Source organism: Aulonocara sp. 'chitande type north' Nkhata Bay, linkage group LG22 (genome assembly GCF_057382095.1).
Source record: "Aulonocara sp. 'chitande type north' Nkhata Bay isolate Kocher_YH1m ecotype deep benthic linkage group LG22, A_spYH_male_GT1.1, whole genome shotgun sequence".
NCBI classification, from domain to species: domain Eukaryota; kingdom Metazoa; phylum Chordata; class Actinopteri; order Cichliformes; family Cichlidae; genus Aulonocara; species Aulonocara sp. 'chitande type north' Nkhata Bay.
The window spans coordinates 30,273,489-30,299,092 of record NC_141364.1 but is presented as its reverse complement, the minus strand read 5'-3'; the positions used below and the strand labels follow the sequence as shown (position 1 = coordinate 30,299,092).

The 25,604-nt window shown below is 43.1% G+C and overlaps 2 protein-coding genes across 5 annotated transcripts in view; one reads left to right on the top strand and one right to left on the bottom strand.

Moving 5' to 3' along the window:
• LOC147304438 (CMP-N-acetylneuraminate-beta-galactosamide-alpha-2,3-sialyltransferase 1-like) overlaps positions 1-25,604 on the bottom strand; it is a 68,557-nt gene that overhangs the window by 21,761 nt on the left and 21,192 nt on the right. For 2 of the 4 annotated variants that reach the window (XM_086281259.1, XM_086281262.1), the window contains exons 1-2: positions 1,854-3,062; positions 961-1,229 (exon numbers count right to left, since the gene is read on the bottom strand). In XM_086281259.1, the coding sequence (XP_086137385.1) occupies positions 961-1,212 (252 nt within the window). In that variant the 5' untranslated portion in view covers positions 1,213-1,229; positions 1,854-3,062. Of the gene's footprint in view, positions 1-960; positions 1,230-1,433; positions 1,453-1,853; positions 3,063-25,604 lie in introns of those variants that run through there. The other 2 variants (XM_086281261.1, XM_086281260.1) reach the window with 2 other exon arrangements.
• LOC147304439 (uncharacterized) lies at positions 3,065-4,762 on the top strand. The gene is made up of 2 exons (XM_086279512.1): positions 3,065-3,101; positions 4,083-4,762. Exons 1-2 carry the CDS (start codon positions 3,065-3,067, stop codon positions 4,760-4,762), a joined length of 717 nt encoding a protein of 238 aa, XP_086135638.1.

The following is a 25,604-nucleotide window of genomic DNA, read 5'->3' as shown; positions in this document are numbered from 1 at the left end:
TGTAGTGTGAAGCGCTTTGGGGTCCTTAGGGACTAGAAAAGCACTATACAAATGCAGGCCATTTATCATTTAACATCCTATTTATCATCCTATTACATCACCATACTTCCATGATGATATATTTTGGGTCATATGATTATTTATATTGTTTATTATATAATTTTATGATATTCATAAAAATTATGACTGTCGTAAACCTTTATTACTTCCTTTATTACTTCTTCTGTCATACATCATTTGACGGCGGGTCATAAATCACTGGTTTGATACAAAGTACCTATTATCCCTCCAATTGGATACTTCCAATAAGGTTCAGATCTGGGACTCTCCACCAGTTGCTCTTAGAACTGAAGAAGCTTCTCAGATGAGTGGTGAAACTTCTTTTTTTTTCTTTTGTCATTTTAAAGCAGTGGTTCTTAACCTGGGTTTGATCGAACCCTAGGGGTTCGGTGAGTCGGTCTCAGGGGTTCGGCAGAGCCTCCACCACGGCTCATTTTGTGCACCAGTAAAAAACATATCTATGTCTTGAATTTGAAAAAAATCATATTTTATTTTTCACTAAAGAGGGGTTCAGTGAATGCGCATATGCAACTGGCGGGGTTCGGTACCTCCAACAAGGTTAAGAACCACTGTTTTAAAGATGTCTATATAAGTAATTGTATTTTACAATTCTTCAGCCAGTTAGAAATATGGGTTGCAAGGATAAAGAGTTGAGTAAACATAAAAGAAAGAAAGATAAGTATCAAACAAGGTTTTTTAAACTTATCTAATCCGTAGCTAAACTACGGAGGAATATTTGTGTTGGTTTTTTGGGTGGAGGTAGCACACACTTGAATATACTGCTCTTGCTATACCAGTAAACACAGGTGTCATAAAATAAACAAGGGATGGGCAGTTAAAACAACTTTAACATGGCCACAGTGGGACAAAGGTTTATTGTAATATGTTTTCATTATTTACCTTCCACCAGTTGAAATCTTCCTCCAAGGGTTTATGTTTCTGTGACATAAAAGGTTTAGGAGATTCACTAATGATGTCATTAAACCAAGGATCACTGTCTGTTAGACATTTGTGACAGGCACAAAGTCTTGACTCCTGATGACAGAAGGTATATCCAGATAAATTCCATAAAAGGATGGAGACCAAAACAATTGCTGTGATACTCAGTAGTGGGGAAATGTGCACTCTGAATTTTCCCCTTTTGAAATACATCTTGATGGAGTTCCAATCTATGAACAAATACAATGTGAGTGAATGTGAAAATTAGCACTAAGCCTTTAAGAAAACAGTAACAGAAATGATAACTCTTTAATTAAAATTATTTATAGTTGGCAACATATTAAGAGCACTGCACTGGAAGGCAGAAAAATCAGATAAACATAGAAGGTTTAATGTCCTCTTGTATTTATGGTATTTGCACAGATAGCATTTACCAGCATAAACCAGCTGCTACTCCTGAGCACATCACGGTGTGTTGCCTAAAGTTGAATCAAATAGCATGACAGCCAACAGAAAGGAAAACACAGAACTTAAAATACTTTCAGAGTCTGTCGGTTGGTGTAATTGCATGAATTACTTGTGCCATTGTAGTATTAACTCTATTGCTGATGAATAACCTAAAATATCATCTCTAATACATACATATATATATATATATATATATATATATATATATATATATATATATATATATATATATATATATATATATATATATATATACATACATATATATAGACACACACAAACACACACATATAGTGAGAGAAAAATACATTTGGGAAACTTAATGACTGGAGGTTCAGTACAGATTAGTGTGAGATGAGACAGAGTGTAAATTTAAGGTGTCTTACCAGCAAAAAGATGAAATTACAAAAGCAGGAATATGAGTCAAGAAGAACCTGTATGATACATCTACCAAGCTATCTATGTAGCTATCAACAAAAGAGGAACTTTTCAAAAGGAGAGGGAGGGAGGGGTTATGGACTATGTGCAAACAGTTATTGGGGTTGTGTCTGACTTGTGAATTGCCACACAACTGTTGCACACAATTTAAATGTTTTATGTAAACCCACAAAACATACACACACAAATATACATACATACGTATAAATATATAATCTATTAGCCTGTTACTCAGCAGTAATTAGCTGAAATTTGTGTCCATGCTTTGCACCATAACATTTTATGAATACTTCTTACTAGAGGATCTTTCTCATTAGCTGAAAATAATTCCACCCTCATATATGGTCATATCTCTAAAAAAAACTCTAACTAAAAAAAACCATATAGAACATTGTGGGTTAAAAATATGCAAAAAACACTGAAAATTCAATGAGGCTAAAAGAACGCATATGACCAAGTCAAAAAGTAAGAGAAGCTGTATAAATAAAGCTACCACTTTCTGCCAAAACAGCTAAAGGTAAGTAGAGAATGTTATAAACAAACCATAGTCTTTAATCTAGAGCATAACAGATAAATATTCAATTACACTACTCGTAAAAAAGAAAAGAAAGACAAAGTTAGTACAAAAATAGTGATCCTTTGTCGCACCTCAGCCGCTGTCTTAAGTTGAAGCTTTCGAGATGAAAATATTTGCATAAAGTACACATTATGATATTTGCTGTTGGCTGATGCTGATCACTAGTGTGATAACTGTGTGAGTTATCTCAGGCTTGCAGAACATACATGATATTTAATGTTAATTTTATAGATATCAGAGGAGCATTTTATTGATATTTGTATATATATTTGACCATTTCAGCCCTTTGGTACTCCTTCCATTATAACAGTTAGAGTAAATCATTTAAAGTGCCATTGAATTGGCCTTGGATGTGTACATTAATTCCCTCTAAAGAAATTTCAGATCTTTAATTTTAAACTTGAAAGAGTTTATACATTTTGCAATAGGGTATTATTTTTGTCAATTCTACTTTGTTTACTTGTTGAGTCACTGGATATAAGCTGCTTAGGTGAGGTCTTTATTTTTACAATCATCATCAATCTAATGGCAGCAGCTGTGCTTTGAGGAAAAGAATGTTGACAGAGAAGGTGTGGACGCAACATGTCAGCACATGAACTGTCAGTGGTACAGATAAAAGGTGTGGTATAGAATAGAATAGAATAGAATAGAATAGAATAGAATAGAATAGAATAGAATTCAACTTTATTGTCATTGCATCACAGGTACAGGGCAACGGAACGCAGTGTGCATCCATCCAGAAGTGCTTTAGCCATGATATAGATATATTACAATATATATTAGCAATAATATAGATATGTAAGTATATTACAGAAATGGGTCTATTACGGTATGTAATATGCACACAGTATGAAGTATGTTATGAATATGCTATAACTATAAGTATGTACAGGCTGTAGTGAGTACAAGCTATGCACAGGCAATGAACAGGATATAAATGTGAAAAAAACTATACAGAATATGAAGGAAATTCATATATGAGATATACAGCTATACAGAAATGGGAACTATGCAAGTTGTAAACAGTTATAGAATTAAAAATTATCGTATGATTATTTACACAGAACTATACAGTAGTGCAGTTAAGAGGCTATATAAAGTGCTAGTGGTTGTGAGTGGTGGTTCAGTCCATGTTATTATTGTGTGTTTGAGGGTACTGTTGTCCATTGTGTGTGTGTGTGTGTGTAGGTGGTTGTGGCTGTGTGTATGTCCAGTCAATGTGTTAACGTGGGTCAGATGTCAGGAGGCAGAGTTCAGGAGCCTGACAGCTGTGGGGAAGAAGCTGGCTGTATCCCAATTCAGGGTCTGCAGCCTTAAAGTACGCAGCCTCAACAGTCCTCAAGGGCAGCGTACTCAAAGACCGCTAAGGCCGGAAGTGTGAGGCTTGTGAAATGGGACGGTCTAGCCTCCGTCGCGCTGCCTAGGTTGCCTAGCAACCATGTGAATAGCTTCAGAAACGTGTGGTTGACAGAAATGAAGGAGAGCATATTTTGTTTGTTTATTTGTTTCTAAATGAGCTTTGTGTGATTTAATAAGTATCTGAGGCTGAGACCACAGGACTGTAAAACATGATTGTTGGGCTTCATATCTGTACTATCAGCATGTGCTGACGACTCAGTGCATTTTATCAACAACTTTAATATTTTTTGGGAATGCAGGCATCTGTTTAAAGCAAATGGATTTAATTTTAACAAGTCAGGGGTGAAACTGTTCACCTCCAACTTGTTTTATTCCATACGTCATCCATCTGTGCTTGGTGCCAAGGCTGAGATAAACGAGGAGTTATCTCATAAAGAGGAACAAACAGTACTCCAAGAACAGACAAAGCCCAGCAGAAACCTTGAGGAGGAGCTCCATCTGCCCCCACCCGGGAAGAGCCTCAGAAAGGAGAGGCATCTGAGGCAAGAAGAGGGGTCCCTATTTGCCTCCAACTCTTTCAACAACACGGACGACCAGGACCAGGACCAGGGACCACGATCTTCCCCAGTCCCCCAAACCCCTGACAGGCCATCACCCCCATCACCCTCCTCCTCCTCCCTTTCTCCCTCCTGCCCACACCTGAAATTCACTGAGGAATTGATGGAGCGGGTCAATGCTGGGCTCAGATCTACCCCCCGGCCCAATCCCTTTTTGTCCCCCATAAACCCCCCACCAGAGCAGCTAAAGGTTCGCCATCGAGCCCCACCCTCAACAGAGCAATCGAAGTCACATTGCCCAGCCTCGCCCCCCTTAGTTCCTCCTTACCACCTTCATGCTCTGTCTCCACAGTCTGATGTGTGATGTGTGGAGGGTCTGGGCTGCGAGGATTATGGCAGTGGAAGAAGCTGGGACCCTGTTTACTAGAAGGTTTTAAAATTTCTGTACTTTTAGGTGACAGGAGACATGTGGCCTGGTCAAAACACAGAGAGCTGCACTCTAAAAGATCTTTAAATATAGTAAACATACCTTGTGTGCCACAGACTGCTCCCAAACACGAGGGGACAAGTAATGCCTCTAAAACACTTAAGTTGGCTTTATTAAATGTTAGATCTTTAGCTGGGAAAACATTTTTAATTACCGTATTTCCCGGACTACAAAGCGCACCTGAATATTAGCCGCACAAGCTAAAATCAGGGGAAAATCCTGTTTTGTACATACATTAGCCGCACCTGACCAAAAGCCGCAGGTGTTTCGATGTTGACTTATCATATGTCAGAGAATATGCACAAAGGGAATTGTCAGAAAAGAGATGGCTGTTTGGAGACACACCCCTTTTATTAATATTTTGAAAAACAAGTTATGGGTACATATTTGCACATGTAGTACATAACAGTAACCTACAGCACACCAGAAAAATAGATTCGGCCTACCTTTTAGGCTCAGGTGCAGTGACACAGCTTTAACAAGAAGAAAAGTCAGTCATTCACCACCATCTTTCTCTTCTTCCTGCGCACTAAAACCACCAAAGTCCTCTTCTCCAGTGTCAGATACAAACAGGCTCAGGATGGCTTCGTCATCCACTCTCCGCTTCTCTCCTTCGTTGTCACTTTCAAAACCAAAGAAATCCTCATTGTCAGTGTCGGTGTCCTCCTCTCCATCATGCAGCAGTCCAGCCCTTCAAAATCTGGTGGTGATCGCGGATGTTTTCACACTTTTCCACGCTGTCAGAATCCACCGGTGGAGTTGGGCATAACTTGTTTTTCGCAAGTTTATCGCCGCTCATCATCCACGCCTCCCGCTGAACGCGTAGCGCTACTTTGAAGTTTGTTTTTTGCGCTACTTCGTACAGCACTACGTTGCCTGGCGGACGGACATGTGACTAACATACCACTCTTGAACCCCGATCCTTCCGCCAGGCAACGTAGCAGAGGTGGGACCAAGTCATTGTTTTGCAAGTCTCAAGTAAGTCTCAAGTCTTTATCCTCAAGTCTCAAGTCAAGTCTCAAGTAATGTCAGGCAAGTCAGAGTCGAGTCTCAAGTCACTGGTGTAAAAGTCCAAGTAAAGTCACAAGTCTGAAATTTTGAATTTCAAGTCCTTTCGAGTCTTTAAAAAAAAAAACGAAAAAAAGCATGTTGCAGTTTTATGCTAAATGTAAATATTAGACCATGTAATTTTTAAATCTGTGTTTTTCTCAACACATGACAAAATAGTGAACTTAGAAAATATACACAAATTGTGAAATTGCACCTCTTTAAAATGCAGCTCAATTAAACCTAGCTCCAAGAATAATTTTCACCGACAGTTCTGAGATAAGCTGCATGTTATTCTTGGATGCGGTTGTAGGACTGGCTTTAAAATCGCATGACAAAAATATCATACATAAATAAATGATATTTTTTTTAAAATATCATTTAAAAAAAAACTGCATCACCAACGTAGCCTGGAAAACATTTGCTAGTTAGATGAAGTCAGCTATCTCATCGTAGCATATTTATATGCATATTTATAATTATACGCTTCTTGGAGTGAGTGCATACACTCATGAAGTTTAGTAACTTCCGGTCACTGCAACAAGCCCAGGTACAGTTTACCGACGGATGGGTGCAGGACCTTGAAATGCACCGTGTAGAAAGTAAAGACCATCGTACGTATCATAAGTTTACCAGTCTCACAAATCGTCGTCATAAATACACATTCGTTAACCGTTTATTAATAGGACCTTTGAGCTCAATGGTAATTAATTAGCAGTGGAAATAATTTCTGGTAGCATCACAGAAATGTAGCAGTGACAATAATATTGTATGCTGTAATCGTACTGGGCAATTAGTGATACAAAACAACTGTTTTATCCTGTGGATAAAAGTATATGTTTTTGTCAATGTACCATAATAACAGAAGCGAAACGCAATATTGTGTCAGGACAATTCACTATTTATGCACAATAAACAAAGGAGCATAGCGCGACAATTTCTGTTCAGCGCCAGACTTGCTTGTAACCTATATCACCAATTATGTTAAGAAAAATGACGTATTAACTACAACAGCAGACTGACCTTTGTGGAAATGCTTGGAGCAGACTAACCTGTGAGCTGGAGTGTTCTGGGACGTTATATTTGGTCTTTGAATGGCTGCAATCCAGTCGCCTCCTTGTTTCTTCGGAAACATGGCTCGAACAATTTCTCTTCAGCGACGTAATCCGATAACAACCGATCTCTTTACCCGTCGGCTTCCCGTGGCTGTCATGCGACCGGCTATTGCAGTTAATAATACAACAGCTTCTTGACATTTTTGTGTTTCTTTTTATCGCTGTATAACTGATTTTAATTGAAAGCCTGCGTGCGCTAGTACCGCTTGCCACGAGTTCCCAGAATCCTTTGCGGTTCTACCCGTGAATGACGTCACATTTTCAATCTCTATATAATATGCATGTTAAATTTTATATTTGGGGTAAAATATCAAGTCTTTTCAAGTAAACCGGTTCAAGTCCAATTCAAGTCCTAAGTCATTGGTGTAAAAGTCCAAGTCAAGTCACAAGTCTTAGAACATTTTTTCAAGTCAAGTCTAAAGTCATAAAATTAATGACTCGAGTCTGACTCGAGTCCAAGTCATGTGACTCGAGTCCACACCTCTGCAACGTAGTGCCGTACAACAGCAGAACAAACAAAACAAATTGTCTTATGATATGACAAAAATCATGGACAATCCATAGAAAAGCCGCACCTGACTAAAAGCCGCAGGGTTCAAAGCTTGTGCAAAAAGTAGCGGCTTATAGCCCGACAATTACGGTAATGATTTAATCACTGAGCACAGCCTTGATTTTATGTTTTTAACTGAAACTTGGTTGGACCGAAGTAACAGTGGAGCTGTTCTCATCGAGACGACCCCTCCTAACTACAGTTTTATCAGTGAGGCCAGGGTGAGCAGGAGAGGAGGAGGGGTTGCTGTCTTATTTAATGACTCATTTCAATGTAAGCAGCTATCTCCTGGAAGTTTTCAGTCTTTTGAATATGTGGCTTTACAGCTGAAGGCCCCATCCAAAGTTGTGTTTCTTAATGTTTACAGGCCTCCCAAATACTGCACAGACTTTTTTAATGACCTCAGTGAACTGCTGTCTGTGATCCGTGTTAATTTCAACTGTGTAATTATTGTTGGGGATTTTAACATCCATGTGGACAACCCTCAGGACAAAGGGACTAAAGACCTGAGTAACACTCTGGGCAACTTTGGGCTGACTCAGCATGTAACAGAGGCCACACATAATAGAGGACACACTCTTGACCTACTGATCTCCAAGGGCCTGAGCATTTCAAACATTACTGTGTCTGATGTGGGCCTGTCTGATCATCACTGTGTTTTCTTTGAAAGTAAAATTTCAGGCCACACAAATATATCAACAGCAGTGATCACAAAACGGTGTATAACTGAATACAGTAGTGTGATCTTTAACCAGGTCTTCCCATTAACACCTGACCTGTCCAGTGGTTCAGTCAATGAGCTCGTCAATAGCTTCAATGCAAAAATGTTAAATGTAATGGATACAATTGCTCCCATTAAGGTGAAGGTTATCTCTGGAAGGAAAAAGTCTCCATGGAGAAACTCCACACTAGTGAAAAATGAAAAAAGAGAGTGTAGGAAAGCTGAGCGCAGATGGAGAAAAAACCTCCAGGTTCACTATGACATCTATAAAGAAAAACTTTACAATTATAATTTACAACTGGGGAGTGCAAGAAGGTCCTACTTCTCTGACATCATCACCAAAAACAGCTATAATGCTCGGGACTTATTTTCTACAGTTGACAGGCTAACAAACCCTCCTGTGCCAGTGGCAGCTGAACTTCATTCAACCATGGCCTGCAATGACTTTGCCAAATTCTTCAAAGAAAAAATCCAAAAGATTAGACAATCAATTGGTACATCAACAGCAGATCCAGAATATGTACTGTGCCCACCGAAAAACTGTTTAAACACCATAAAACAGTTTCACCCTATTAACAGCAAAGACTTGGAGGACATCTTAGGTCAACTGAACTCCTCCTCTTGCTGTTTAGATGTCCTGCCAACAAGTTATTTCAAAAAGGTCTCAAAGACTTTAGAGTCAGACCTGTTACAGATTGTCAACTTTTCTTTAATGTCAGGTATGTTTCCGGAACCACTAAAAACTGCTGTAATAAAACCTATACTGAAAAAGGACAATCTTGACAAGACACAAATGAACAACTACAGGCCGATCTCAAATCTCCCATTTTTAAGTAAGATCATTGAAAAAGCAGTTTCTCAACAGCTCAATTACTTCTGAAAACAGAATAACTGCGATGATGCCTTCCAGTCAGGTTTTAGACAGAACCACAGCACTGAAACTGCTCTGACCAAAGTGTTCAATGACATATGTCTGAATCCGGTTGTTCAGTCTGACGTCACTAGCCGTGTCTGGACCTAAACTTCGCTGCAGGGCCATATATCAAACGATCACTATGGCATTACTGAGAGTTGAAAAACTGTCTAAAGTCTTTCATCTTTAATAAAATGATCAGCGTCCTGCTCTACCAGGTGTAACAATTGAGTTTAACATCCAGGCATCCATGAAAACGGAATTTATGACATTTAACGGAGTTAGAAGTTAGCAGGGAGTTACCTTGCTAGCTTCTATCTAAATACAATATAGCATCTCCTGACTGTGGGGTTTTGGAAACAAATTAAAACATACAGCTCTGTTATCACTTCCAACATAAATGAAGACAGAAAATTAAACAGCAGTGACATTTGTAGGGTTACTGAAGTTGGGCTAGCTGGTATATAATGATGTGCTACGTGACCGCTAGCAACACAGCTATGTTAGCATAATATAAACAAGCTAACTTTTTTTCCACTCGATAAAAGTTAACGTGAGCGTTCTCAGTGGTCAGGAACAAATGTAATCGCATGGCAGGATGCTGTAAAAGGACCAAGCTTCAGCCAGGAGAACAACTGAGATAATCCATCCATAATATGAGGTTAGATCCCTATTGCCAGTCTTGGCAGCCGGGGGTCAGTCCGCCAGGACCTGTGCTCCTGGCCGCCACCCGGATACGGCCCTGATCTGAACCCGAGCAGTGCTTTGTTATTGGACTTCTGTGCTAATCACATTTTGGCCATAATGAACACCCTGTTCGAACATAAGAGTGTCCATAAGTGCACGTGGCACCAGGACGCTCTAGGCCGTAGGTCGATGATCGATTTTGTAATCGTATCACCAGACCTGCGACCATATGTTCTGGACACTCGGGTAAAGAGAGGGACTGAGCTGTCAACTGATCACCACCTGGTGGTGAGTTGGATCAGGTGGCGGGGGAGGACGCTGGACAGACCTGGTGCACCTAAACGCGTAGTGAGGGTGTGCTGGGAATGTCTAGCAAAGGCCCCAGTCCGCGAGATCTTCAACGCACACCTCCGGCAGAGCTTCAACAGCATTCCGAGGGAGACTGGGGACATTGAGTCCGAATGGACCATGTTCAGCGTTTCCATTGCCGAAGCTGCTGCATTGAGCTGCGGCCGCAAGGTGGTTGGTGCCTGCCGTAGTGGTAATCCCCGAACCAAATGGTGGACACCAGAGGTGAAGGGAGCCACCAGGCTGAAGAAGGAGTCCTATCGGGCTTGGTTAGCCTGTGGGACTCCGGAGGCAGCCGACAGGTATCGACAGGCCAAGCGGAATGCGGCTCGGGCAGTGGCTGAAGCAAAAACTCGGGTGTGGGAGGAGTTCGGAGAGGCCATGGAAAAAGACTTTCGGACTGCCTCGCAGAGATTCTGGCAAACCGTCAGGCGTCTCAGGAGGGGAAAGCGGTGCTCTACCTGCACTGTGTATAGTGCTGGCGGAGCGCTGCTGACGTCGACTGAGAAAATTGTCAGGCGGTGGAAGGAATACTTCAAGGACCTCCTTAATCCCACTGACACGTCTTCCGAGGAGGAAGCAGAGTCTGGGGATGAGGGGAATGACCCGCCAATTTCCGGGGGCGAGGTCACTGAGGCAGTTAAACAACTCCTTGGTGGCAGAGCCCCTGGTGTTGATGAGGTCCGCCCCGAGTTCCTGAAGGCTCTGGACGTTGTAGGGCTGTCCTGGTTGACACGCCTCTGCAATGTTGCGTGGAGATCAGGGGCAGTACCTGTGGACTGGCAGACCGGGGTGGTGTTCCCCAACTTTAAGAAGGGGGACCGGAGGGTGTGTTCCAACTACAGGGGGATCACACTCCTCAGCCTCCCTGGGAAAGTCTATGCCAGGGTGCTGGAAAGGAGAGTTTGTCCGCTAGTCGAACCTCGGATACAAGAGGAACAATGCGGTTTTCGTCCTGGTCGCGGAACACTGGACCAGCTCTTTATCCTCTCGAGGATAATTGAGGGTGCATGGGAGTTTGCCCAACCAGGACTTGGAGAAGGCATTCGACCGTGTCCCTCGGGGTGTCCTGTGGGAGGTGTTGCGGGAGTATGGGGTGTCTGGCCCATTGCTACGGGCCATTCGATCCCTATACAACCGTTGTAAGAGCTTGGTTCGCATTGCCGGCAAAATGTCGGACTCGTTCCCGGTGGGTGATGGGCTCCGCCAGGGCTGCCCTTTGTCTCCGGTTCTGTTCATAATTTTTTATGGACAGGATTTCTAGGCGCAGCCAAGTGGCGGAGGGCTTTCGCTTTGGTGGCCTCAGAATCTCATTTCTAATTTTTGCGGATGATGTGGTTCTGTTGGCTTCAACGGGTGAGGGCCTCCAGCTTGCACTGGAACGGTTCGCAGCCGAGTGTGAAGCAGCGGGAATGAGGATCAGCACCTCCAAATCTGAGGCCATGGTTCTCAGCCAGAAAAGGGTGGAGTGCCCACTCCGGGTCTGGGATGAGTTCCTGCCCCAAGTGGAGGAGTTCAAGTATCTCGGGGTCTTGTTCGCGAGTGATGGGAGAAGGGAGCCGGAGATCGACAGACGGATTGGGGCTGCAGCTGCAGTAATGCAGACGCTGCACCGGTCCATCGTGGTGAAGAGGGAGCTGAGTGTAAAAGCGAAGCTCTCAATTTACCGGTCGATCTACGTTCCTACCCTCACCTATGGCCACGAGCTGTGGGTAGTGACCGACAGAACGAGATCGCGGATACAAGCGGCAGAAATGAGCTTCCTCCGAAGGGTGGCTGGCCTCTCCCTTAGAGATAGGGTGAGAAGTTCGGCCATCCGGGAGGGGCTCAGAGTAGAGCAGCTGCTGCTCCACATCGAAAGGAGCCACCTGAGGTGGTTCGGGCATCTGACAAGGATGCCCCCTGGGCGCCTCCTGGGTGAGGTGTTCCAGGCATATCCCACCGGGAGGAGGCCCCGGGGCAGACCCAGGACACGCTGGAGAGATTATATCTCTCGGCTGGCCTGGGAACGCCTTGGTGTTTCCCCGGATAAGCTGGAGGAGGTGGCTGGGGAGAGGGAGGTCTGGGCCTCCTTGCTTAGGCTGCTGCCCCCGCGACCCGGCCTCGGATAAAGCGGATAAAGATGGATGGATGGATGGAATATGAGGTTAGTCATTCATATACTGCTGCATGGGCTGGGCTGTAGTTACATCCTAAGGTTTTAAAAACTGAGCTTAAATAAATGATTAGCGGTAATAAAAGCCGAGGGAGGTCAACAGTGATCACTGACTGTTTTAGGAGCTTTTTGAGATCAAATAGAAGAAAATACTTAACATTAAACATGTTAACAACACAAAAGCCATATTAAACGCAGACTACTTTAGGCCCGGAAGTAGGATTCGTCGCGTCATCACTGAACAACCGGATACAGACAGTGGAAAAATGTCAGTCTTAGTTTTACTGGATCTCAGTGCAGCATTTGATACAGTTGACCACAACATATTACTCAAACGATTGGAGAACTGGGCAGGTCTTTCAGGAACTGTACTAAACTGGTTCAAAACATACTTAGAAAACAGGAAATACTTTGTATCAATAGGTAACTTCACATCTGAGCAGACAAGTATCACATGTGGAGTTCCCCAAGGTTCCATCTTGGGACCCCCTCTGTTTAACATTTACATGCTCCCACTGGCACAGATTATAAAGAACAACAAAATAAACTACCACAGCTATGCAGATGACACACAAGTATATATCACAATGTCACCAGGAGACCAAGGCCCTGTACAGGCTCTTGGTAAATGCATTGAGGAAATTAATGACTGGTTGTGCCACAATTTTCTCCAGCTAAACAAAAACAAAACTGAGGTAATAGTCTTTGGCGCCAAAGAAAAACGATTACAGGTCACCAGAGAACTTCAATCTATACACCTAAAAACCACAAACCAGGCGAGAAATTTGGGTGTAGTGATGGATGCAGACCTAAACTTAGAAAAACACATTAAGACAATAACAAAATCAGCTTACTATCACCTCAAGAATATATCAAGGATAAAAGATCTGATGTCTCAACAGGACCTGGAAAAACTAGTCCATGCATTCATCTTTAGTAGGCTTGATTGCTGTAACAGCATCTTTACAGGTCTACCTAAAAAATCAGTCAGACAACTACAGCTCATTCAGAACTCTGCTGCTCGAGTCCTCACTAAGACCAAAAAAGTGGACCACATCAGTCCAGCTCTGAGGTCTTTACACTGGCTGCCTGTCCGTCAAAGGATAGACTTTAAAGTTCTGATGCTGGTCTATAAAGCTCTGAATGGTTTAGGACCAAAATACATCAGTGACCTCCTGACCCAGTATGAACCCTCCAGATCCCTCAGGTCATCTGGATCCAGTCTTTTAACCCTTTAAGACCTACCATAGAACCAAGTCCGCCAGAGCTTATGTTGTAGTGCCATTTTTGGGAGCATTTCAAGTTGCTATACATCAATACAACCATTATAGCCCAGATGTTAATAATATGTCTGCATTAAGTGCATAGTAATTACATAAATTGCAAAAAAGTGCAATAAACTACCAAAAAATTGAAAATCGCTTTTGTTTTTTTAACATATATTTCTAGTTAGAGAAATTTAAGAGGCTTATCCCTCAAAACTGTAAATACAAAAAAGTTGCACAGAATAGTTTCCCACCACAGGAAATTTATTTTGAGTGTCTTCATAGTTTTATTTTTGAAATACACCAATTTTTATATACTGCAGGAAAAACGAAAATAAATATTATACTGCAAATTTGCAAAAAAGCAGCATATGCATCAAAATAAACTATTTCCAGCAGTGCAATATGAGTCCTAAGCATCCCAGAAACGACACAGAAAGGCATAAAGTCAAAGAAAACTTTTAAAAACACCAGAATAGGCTCATGAGGCCCTGATGGTAAAAAAAAACTACATTTCAAATTCAAATTCAAAATTCTAATTCAAATTTTATTTGTCACACACACACAACCATACACAGTATGACATGGGGGTGAAATGCTTGTAGCTGTACAATGCCCGACCATTAAATGACAGAAGAAAAGTTTTACAATATTTACAATTTACAGTTTACTACACAAAATTTACAAAATTTACAAATTTCCGCAAAATGACGTCACTTCCGGTTTCGGGCAGGTCATGGCGGACATGCAAAAGTTCGCGCTGACGTCTATTCCAACGTAGGAAGTGTTATGAACAGCTGATCGGATCAGCAAAGCGTGTTTCTGGAATATTGTGTTTTTGTTGCTGCAAGCGCTTTTTATGCAGTTTTTGCAAAGCTATATGTGGAAGGAAACTGTAACCTAGGACAAGCTGATGGCATAAGATGTAAGTACAACTCCTCCAGTTTCATATGCAAAAAAAATTATTGCGCTAGCTTACGTGGTTGCAGAGCTACCGGGATTTAAAAATAGTTACGCAAAACAGAGCGTGCCCGCTCTGACTGGCTTTAAAGGGTTAACAGTTCCCAGAGTCAGAACCAGACACGGAGAAGCTGCATTCAGCTTTTATGCTCCTTATATCTGGAACAAACTCCCAGAAAGCCTCAGATCAGCTGAAACACTCAGTTTGTTTAAATCCAGGTTGAAGACTCACCTGTTCTCAGCTGCATTTGAATAAAGCACCAAATCCACACTTTTAAGCATAAATTTCAAAACTAACATTTTAACTACTGATTTTATCTATTGTTCTGATTTTATCTGTTTTGATTTTATATACTGTTTTGTTTGTTTGTTTGTTTTTGTTTGCTTGTTTTAATCAATTTTAAATCATGCTTTTTATTTGTTTTTGTTTCTAATGTCTCTGTAAAGCACTTTGAATCACCTTGTTGTTGAATTGTGCTATACAAATAAACTTGCCTTGCCTTGCCTTGAACAGTCATATAAGATTAGCTAGTAAATAACAAATAGTTAATGTTGTTCATGAGACTAAAGTCAGTGTAAATATGATATGGCCAATATTATAGTTATTATATTAATCATTATTAGTTATTACAGCAGTGAGTTTGAACTCTCAAATCAAATCACTTCTATTGTCACATCACATGTGCTATGGTCAACACTGTTGTTTTAATATGTGCAATATAAATAAATTTTGATTTGATTTGATTTATTTTTAGCTCCATTCTGCTGCTGATACATACTTTAGGTTTCTGAACATTAAACTTGTTGCTAGGGATGGGTATCATTTAGGTTTTATCCGATACCGGTGCCAAATCGGTACTTTTGAAACGGTGCCGGTGCTTAAACGGTGCTTAAACCGGTGCTTAAAGAATGTAGAACACAAAATTTGTCGAAAAACCTCTCATGTTCAGCTGTTTTTTGTAAAAAGATAACAATGTTAGCCTTTTCTGCAGCTATGGGGCATATATGGTATCACTCTTGGCTGGAAGCAGTGCTTAAACAATGGAAAAAACACAAACTTTGTCCTAAACCTCTCATGTTTAACTGTTTTCCACTTTTTCTTTGGTCTTTTTAGCCTTTTTGGCCAGGGTGAAGGGAGTATCTGCCATCAAACAAGAGGACAGCCGCATGTAGCTATGATGATGTTTGCTAGTTCAGCCTACATGCATTAATGTAATAACGTGGTTAGCCTACTCAACGTAAATTACACACGAACAACATTAAGCTGCTCACGCAGAGACGAACGGCTGCTGCCATCATCATCTGTCATCATTTCTGCTACACTGGCAGGGCTAGGGGCCAGGACTCTCCTCTTCGTGTTTTTGGGGGATGTTGCATAACAGGCAACCCACCCGCAGTATATGTGCTCGGTGTGAGGTCTCGCAGCAAGCTATCAAATACGGCGCATTTTTCGGCTTTAAAAAAAAAACGCTATGCGTCGCCAGGTGTTTCATCGGATTTGAGGTGTTACCTCCTTTGACAGTATCACAGTATCAGCTTAAAGCACTTGTTGCAGGCTGCTGAGTTTGCATATTTTGCTGTGAAGTAAAGCCAGACTTTTGACCGCTTCGCCTTGGACATTTTTAATCTGTAGCTCTGCTCTAAAAGAACGTACGTACCTGGGCCCCGCCTACTATCTTCGGAAATGTAAAATGATTGGCTAGAAGTGTATCACAGCTCAGGAAAAAAAAGCACCGAAATGTGCGCTGCTTTTCGGTCTGGTTACTACCGTTTATGTCAGAACCAGTGCCATGATGGCACCAGACACCGGTACCCATCCCTACTTGTTGCTGCCTTTCATAGTGTGTAACTTGAAGGCCCTGAGTACTTTCTCCCACACTGAAAACACTGGGATGATAAAATTATTTGAACATTACCTAATAAGACTGATTCAGGACAGACAATTAGTTATGTTAAACTTTTCTAGCAGTCCTTCACAAACAGGGAACAGTCTGTCTATTCTCTCCATCTGTCAGCTGCTGCTGGCTCTTCCTCCTCCTCTTCCTCACACACTGCTGAGTTTGTCCTGGTGGATCATCAGGGGTGCAAAGCCTCACAGATGATGTGCAGCAGTGGGTCCCTCAGTCTGTCCTCACTCTGGACACTTGCAGTTGTCACACATGGAAATCAAATGTGTGATAAGCTGCAGGATTCAAACACAAGTGTAACTTATAAATACATGTTCATACTTTTATTACACAATCACAGACAAAGAAACAGAGAGAGAGTGCAGGACAGACAGACAGGTGACAGTCTCAGGTGTATACACTGCTACAAGACAGCACAAGAGAAGGAGGATTTAGTGTTTGTGTTATTACGAGTGCTCAATAAGAAGAGTTCCCAGCTGGTACAGTGGACACATGTGTGACTCCTGTGATTGTCAGCTCGTTCAAACACATGTTGAAGTCCGTTTGGCTCGACACCACCGAACAGAGGCAGCAATATAACATTAACAGTGCAGTGACTCCTGCTTGTGCCGTGATATTCAGGACTGCAAACCGAGCAGCATCACTGACTTTCAGCTTGTTGTGTTTGTGGATATATGCCTGACTTTAATTATCCACAAAATCATCTCATTCTCTGTAAGATTAAAGTCAACTATTGTATTATTATATTTTAAAGGCTTTAAAAGTAAGTAAAACCTGAACGTACAAACATCGCTAATGGCAAATAAGTTTGTCGACATGTGGCCAACAGCAATGTTTTAATGCTCCTCATTATTAAACATTTGCACAGAAATAAGTGACATAATATTCAGTACTTACTTTTAACAGTTTACTCTTCGGCCGCTCCGCTTCTGCCGTCTGCGGCAAAATTATCCACACCGACTGCCGCGCTATGAATTGTGGGATATGTTGGGCCACGAAGTCTACACTGCCACAGCCTTAAAATTCAGGGAAATGAAGGACGCATTTGAGGGCCGCATTTCGAGCACCCTTTGAATTGGGACAGCCTACGGCGCGCCACTGTGACGTAATCGGCCTTAAAATGCAGCCTTTAAGGCTGCAGACCCTGAATTGGGATACAGCCGCTGTTTCGGTACCTGGTGGTCTTAGTCCGGAGGCTCCTGTAGCGCCTCCCAGAGGGCAGGAGGGTGACGAGTCCATGTGATGGGTGATTTTCCCAGCCCTTTTCAGACACCGCTTCCTGTTGATGTCCTTTATGGCAGGAAGTGGTGCTCCGGCGATGCGCTGGGAAGTTTTCACGACCCTCTGCAACGCCTTCCGGTCCGAGGCAGAGCAGTTCCCGTATCAGACTGTTATGCAGTTGGTCAGGATGCTCTCGATGGTGCAGCGATAGAAGTTCACCAGAATGTCTGAGGACAGGTGGTTCTTCCTCAGAGTCCTCAAGAAGAAGAGGCGCTGGTGAGCCTTCTTGACCAGCTTGGAGAAGTTGGTCGTCCAGATGAGATCCTCGGAGATGTGGACACCCAGGAACTTGAAGCTGCTCACATGCTCCACAGCCGTCCCCTTAATGTGGATGGGTGGATGTGGGTCAGCATTCCTCCTGTAGTCCACGATGAGCTCCTTGGTCTTCTCGGTGTTAAGCAGCAGGTTGTTTGTGTTGCACCACTCAGCCAGACGATCCACCTCCTCCCCGTAGGCGGCCTCATCGTTGTCACTGATGAGGCCAATCACTGCGGTGTCGTCTGCAAACTTAATGATGGTGTTAGAACCATCGGCAGGTCTGCAGTCGTGGGTGAAGAGGGAGTAGAGGAAAGGGCTCATCACACAGCCTTGTTCATCGTGATTGTAGATGAGCAGTGGTTATCCAGCCGGACATGTTGGGGGCGGTTGGTCAGGAAGTCCAGTAACCATTTGCACATGAGGGAACTGATGCCCAGGTCTGTCAGTTTCCTGATGAGTTGTGAGGGGAGGATTGGATTGAATGCTGAACTGAAGTCTATAAACAGCATTCTGGCGTAGGTGTTGTTGTTGTCCAGGTGTGAGAGGACAGAGTGCAGTGCGATGGAGTCTGCATCCTCTGTGCTCCTGTTCTGGCGGTATGCAAATTGGTGGGGGTCCAGGGTGGGGGGGGAGACAGGATTTGTGTGCTAGGACCAGCTGCTCTAAGCACTTAGTGATGATGGGGGTGAGTGCTACTGAGCGGTAGTCATTGAGGCTAGATGGGTTGGAGTTTTTGGGTATCGGGACCATTGGGCCGGAACCACAGCAGGCCGGTACCACAGCATGGGCCAAAGACAGATTGAATATGTCTGTGAGCACTCCTGCAAGCTCCCCAGACCACGCTCTGAGAACACGCCCAGGGATGCCATCAGGGCCTGCAGCCTTGTGGACATTGATCCTGCTCAGCACCGCTCCTACATCGGTGGGGGAGAGAGTCAGAGGTTGGTGGTCTGGCATCACGTCTGCTTTGGTTGTGGTTGTGGGGTTCCCTCGCTCAAAACGAGCATAAAAGTTGTTGAGCTCGTTGAGGAAGGAGACATCAGAGGATGCGGAGGAGGGTTTGGTGGTCCTGTAGTCTGTAATGGTCTGGAGTCCATGCCACATGCGTCGGGGGTTGGAGTTGGAGAAGTGTTCTTCTACCTTCTTTTTGTAGTGGTGTTTGGCTTTTTTGATACCCTTCTTTAGATTAGCCCTGGCTGTACTGTAGGCGTGTGCATCTCCTGACCTAAAGGCGGTGTTGCGGGCCTTCAGGAGGAGACGAACATCCCGGTTCATCCAAGGCTTCTGGTTGGGGTACATAGTGATCCGTTTCTGGGTGGTGACACTGTCTGTGGTTTTGGAGATGTAAATGGCCTGCATTTGTATAGCGCTTTTCTAGTCCATAGGACCCCAAAGCGCTTTACACTACATTCAGTCATTCACCCATTCACACACACATTCACACACTGGCGATGGCAAGCTACATTGTAGCCACAGCTGCCCTGGGGCGCACTGACAGAGGCGAGGCTGCCGGACACAGGCGCCACCGGGCCCTCTGACCACCACCAGTAGGCAAACATGGGGTTAGTATCTTGCCCAAGGATATTTGGCATGCAGCCAGGATGCAGCCTGGGATCGAACCACCGACCTTCTGATTAGTGGCTGACCTGCTCTGCCACCTGAGCTACAGCCACCAGAGTGAATGTGTCAGGTTTCAGTTAACGGACTCAGGCGCAGACCGGGACTCCTTACAGGATTTACAGATTTTATTTACACAACGACACCAGGTGATGCTATTTACAAAGTGCTGGAGGGAGGGGAGGGGGGTCCAGGGTTCCGGGGTATGTGAGGGAAAAGACGGGAATCTGACGTCCTCCAAAGGCTCTCTCTCTTCACTCCCCACACTGGGGAAACACCATCCACTCACTCGTCCACGGGATGACAGGCAGGCAGGGAAAGGTCCGGGATAGATCTGTACACAGAGATTATAGTTAGAGGCGAACAGACGGAACGAACTCACAGATCCTTATTTACAATCTACTGAGCGACTGACGCTGATAACTCAACGATCCAGCGACGAGTGACACAGTGCTGCTGTCTTAAATCGGCCTTGTGATTATCCCGATCGGCAGCAGGTGCGTGGGCCAGGGGCGGGAGCCCATAATGAGCATCGCCCCGGCAGGAGAGAGAGAGAGAGAGAGAGAGAGAGAGAGAGAACATGTTGCCTAATACAAAATCAGATGGTGAGGCACAGGGACCATGACAGAATGTAATCCAGTACAGATGAGGCGTACTGGTCCAGGTCTGTGTGGGTGAACATATTCCAGTCTGTGTTTTTAAATCTGTTCTGGAGAACTGCGTCTGTCCCCTCTGGCCACACTTTAATTGTCCTAAGTTTCACACGTTGGATGAGTGGTGAATACAGAGGTGTGAGGAACAGGGAGAGATGATTGTCCAATGTGGGGGAGGGGTGTTTCTTTGTAAGCTCCAGCCAAGTTGGAATAAACATGGTCTAAAGTAGTGATGTGCGATACCACTGATTTCCTTTCCGATCCAATACTGTCATGGTCGGCTGTGTGGCAGGCAGGCAGGAGTGGTGGACCCAAAATGCAGGATTCTCAGGACACGAGGTTTAGACAGAAAATGCAGCTTTATTGCTGGAGCAGAACATCAAGATAAAATAAAACTCACAAAAGCAAACAAAACTCTAAACAGAGATGCAGGAGGACTGGAAATCCTAAACACGCAGCAAGTGAGGGTGAACAGACGTTAAAGATGCGACACCGAGTAGGGGAAGACACAGACACTAAATACAAGAGGTGAACGGAGCAAAGAGGAAACAGCTGGGAGACACGGCTGACGTTGATTACACTGACGAGACAGGGAGAGCACAAAGCTGAACGCACTGACAAAGGACACAGACCTACAAAATAAGACAGGAAGCACACGCCAGACAGAGACAGACTCGTAAACAGGCATAATGACGTCATGGACAAACAGAGGGACATACGGGCAGAGAAGACCAAGCACAGGCAACCTAAACCAAACATAAGGGCAAGATAACAAAACCTAAACCAGACATAATCATCATCGTCATCAACATCATCATCAGATAACTAAAGAATCAGAATATAATTGTAATCAAAACAGTATCACCAGAGAATAACCAATCCATAATGCAAAAATAAACCAAAACATAAGAAACTCAAAATGCTGGGTCGACCCGACCCAGGACCGTGACAAATACCAAGTAATATTCATGGTGGTATCGACGATACTGATCCGATACCGATACTTTATACAAAAATGTATTTTATTTATTGTATCTCAAATTATAGCGTCATAATGATTACAGGACATCAGATTACTTGTTCTTATCACTTAATAATGTTCATCAAACCCAGTTTGCAGCACAAACTGGGTTTGATTTGCAAAAAACAGTGCTGATGATTCAATGAGGTTACTAAAACCAGCGTAAGTTGTCTCCACAAAGCCACCAGATCCTGCCAAAAGAACTACAATAGCATATCCTCATTAATACTTCTCTGCCACTGATGTCACTGTGATCTTTTATTTTTTCAACTCACAGTGATTAGGCCTTCAGTGAAACTTGTGGTATTTATTCTAACCTTGTGTGTCTTGTGTGTTTTTTTTATTGGGGCGACCGTGGCTCAGGGGGTTGGGAAGCGTATCTGTAACCGGAAGGTCGCCGGTTTGATCCCCGGGCTCTCTGTCCTGGTTGTTGTGTTCTTGGGCAAGACACTTTACCCTACCGCCTACTGGTGATGGCCAGAGGGGCCGATGGCGCGATATGGCAGCCTCGCTTCTGTCAGTCTGCCCCAGGTCAGCTGTGGCTACATCTGTAGCTGCCTTCACCAGTGTATGAATGTGAGAGTGAATGAGTGTATGAATGTGAGAGTGAATGAATAGTGGAATTGTAAAGCGCTTTGGGTGCCTTGAAAAGCGCTATATAAATCCATTATTATTATTATTATTTTGTTCTCATCCCGCAGTCCTCATCCCTCATCACTTGTCTTTATGGATGTCTCTGTGCCTGGAGTCTGTGACATTGTGTTATTTTTTTTTCCCTTACATGCTTTATTAATGGAATCTATTATTTAAACATTTGGGCCACCTCCTCTAGCTTGAGGGTAGGGTAACTGGTAAATTCAAAGCTTTGCTTTTACACTCAGCTCTCTCTTTACCATGACGGACCAGTACAGCGTCTGCATCACTGCAGCCGCAGCACCAATTTGTCGGTCGATCTACCTTCACTTGTGAACAAGACCCAAAAATAAAATAGTATTATATTTTTTATATTTTTCTTATTTGTTTTTTGCAAGTGAAAGAACCATTGTTATAATTACTAAATAGAATGAAACAGTCTTGATAGCTGGGAATCGGTCCGCCAGGACCATTGCTCCTGGCCGCCGCCCGACTCACATTGCACCTGACCCCTTTGGTGCCTCCTGTGGGTGGTGGGCCTATGTCCCTTTTTCGGGCTGTGCCCCATGGACTAACGCCCGGTCACCAGACGCTTGCCCTCGGGCACCCTATCCCGGGCAGGCTGAACTGTTCCCTCGATGGTCTCTTCATAGGGGACTTCTCACCCTTAGAGATAGGGTGAGAAGTTCGGCCATTCGGGAGGGGCTCAGAGTAGAGCCGCTGCTCCTCCACATCAAAACGAGCCAGTTAAGAGGGGTTCGGGCATCTGACAAGGATGCCTCCTAGGCAAGTTTTTCCGGGCATGTCCCACCGGGAGGAGGCCCCCGGGGCAGGACATAATGGAGGGATTATATCGCTTGGCTGCCCTGGGAATGCCATGGTATTCCCCCGGATAAGCTGGAGGAGGTGTCTGGGGAGAGGGAGGTCTGGGCTTCTCTGCTTGGGCTGCTGCCCCCGCGACCCGGCTCCGGATAAGCGGAAGAAAATGGACGGGTGGATGGAGAATGAAACATTGGGAAGTAGTTATTTAATATTTACAAAACAGAAGTGTTATGTAAAACTTTTGCATTAAAACACACATTATGATCTTTGCTGATAATATGTTAGCTGATGCCTGTTCTCTAACTTTACAATTATAATTTACAACTGAGGAATGCAAGGAGGTCCTACTTCTCTGACATCATCACTAAAAACAGCCATAATGCTCGGGTCTTATTTTCTACAGTTGACAGGCTAACAAACCCCCCTGTGTCAGTGGCAGCTGAACTTCATTCGACCATGGCCTGCAATGACTTTGCCAAATTCTTCACTGAAAAAATCCAAAAAATTAAACAAGCAATTGGTACATCAACAGCAGATCCAGGATATGTACTGTGTCCACCAAAAAACTGTTTAAACACCATGAAACAGTTTCAACCTATTAACAGCAAAGACCTGGAGGACATCTTAGGTCAACTGAACTCCTCCTCCTGCTGTTTAGATGTCCTGCCAACAAGTTTTTTCAAAAAGGTCTCAAAGACTTTAGAGTCAGACCTGTTACAGATCGTCAACTTTTCTTTATTATCAGGTGTGTTTCCAGAATCACTAAAAACTGCTGTAATCAAACCTATACTGAAAAAGGACAATCTTGACAAGACACAAATGAACAACTACAGGCCGATCTCAAATCTCCCGTTTTTAAGTAAGATCATTGAAAAAGCAGTTTCTCAACAGCTCAGTTACTTCTTAAAACAGAATAATTGCTACGATGCCTTCCAGTCAGGTTTTAGACAGAACCACAGCACTGAAACCGCTCTGACCAAAGTGTTTAATGACATATGTCTGAATACAGACAGTGGAAAAATGTCAGTCCTAGTTTTACTGGATCTCAGTGTAGCATTTGATACAGTTGACCACAACATATTACTCAAACGACTGGAGAACTGGACAGGTCTTTCAGGAACTGTACTAAACTGGTTCAAAACATACGTAGAAAACAGGAAATACTTTGTATCAATAGGTAACTTCACATCTGAGCAGACAAGTATCACATGTGGAGTTCCCCAAGGTTCCATCTTGGGACCCCTTCTGTTTAACATCTACATGCTCCCACTGGCACAGATTATAAACAACAACAAAATAAACTATCACAGCTATGCAGATGACACACAAATATATATCACAATGTCACCAGGAGACCGAGGCCCTGTACAGGCTCTTGGTAAATGCATTGAGGAAATCAATGACTGGTTGTGCCACAATTTTCTCCAGCTAAACAAAAACAAAACTGAGGTAATAGTCTTTGGCGCCAAAGAAAAACGATTACAGGTCACCAGAGAACTTCAATCTATACATCTAAAAACCACAAACCAGGCGAGAAATTTGGGTGTAGTGATGGATGCAGACCTAAACTTAGAAAAACACATTAAGACAATAACAAAGTCAGCTTACTATCACCTCAAGAATATATCAAGGATAAAAGATCTGATGTCTCAACAGGACCTGGAAAAACTAGTCCATGCATTCATCTTTAGTAGGCTTGATTACTGTAACAGCATCTTTACAGGTCTACCTAAAAAATCAGTCAGACAACTACAGCTCATTCAGAACTCTGCTGCTCGAGTCCTCACTAAGACCAAAAAAGTGGACCACATCAGTCCAGCTCTCAGGTCCTTACACTGGCTGCCTGTCCGTCAGAGGATAGACTTTAAAGTTCTGATGCTGGCCTATAAAGCTCTGAATGGTTTAGGACCAAAATACATCAATGACCTCCTGACCCAGTATGAACCATCCAGATCCCTCAGGTCATCTGGATCCGGTCTTTTATCAGTTCTCAGAGTCAGAACCAGACACGGAGAAGCTGCATTCAGCTTTTATGCTCCTTATATCTGGAACAAACTCCCAGAAAGCCTCAGATCAGCTGAAACACTCAGTTTATTTAAATCCAGGTTGAAGACTCACCTGTTCTCAGCTGCATTTGAATAAAGCACCAAATCCACACTTTAAGCTTAAATTTCAAAACTTACATTTAACTACTGATTTTATCTACTGTTCTGATTTTATCTGTTTTGATTTTATATACTGTTGTTTGTTTGTTTGTTTGTTTGTTAATTAGTTAGTTAGTTTATTTGCTTGTTTTAATCAATTTTAAACCATGCTTTTTATTTGTTCTTGTTTCTAATGTCTCTGTAAAGCACTTTGAATCACCTTGTTGTTGAATTGTGCTATACAAATAAACTTGCCTTGCCTTGCCTTGCCTCTTTCCATGATGGCAATGAAAGTTGATTCTTGAATAGGCCTAATTGGCATGTTAGTTCTCTCTTGTAAAATTCATATTTTTACGTTTCAAGGAATTTTGGGGTATTATTTGTGCTATTTCTACTATGTTACTTAGATATAAATCACTTAGATAAGTCAATGTTTTTGCAATCACCAGCTGCTGAGGCATCAGCTTAGTTGAAAGGAATATTGACAGAGAAGGTGTGGATGCATTTTAAAGTTGCCAACGCATTAACTGTCAAAGCTACAGAGGAAAGGACTCGTAATAATGTGTTAAATTAGTTCTAGATTTGTACTTTATTTTGTGACCAGCAGAGATGGGCAGTAACG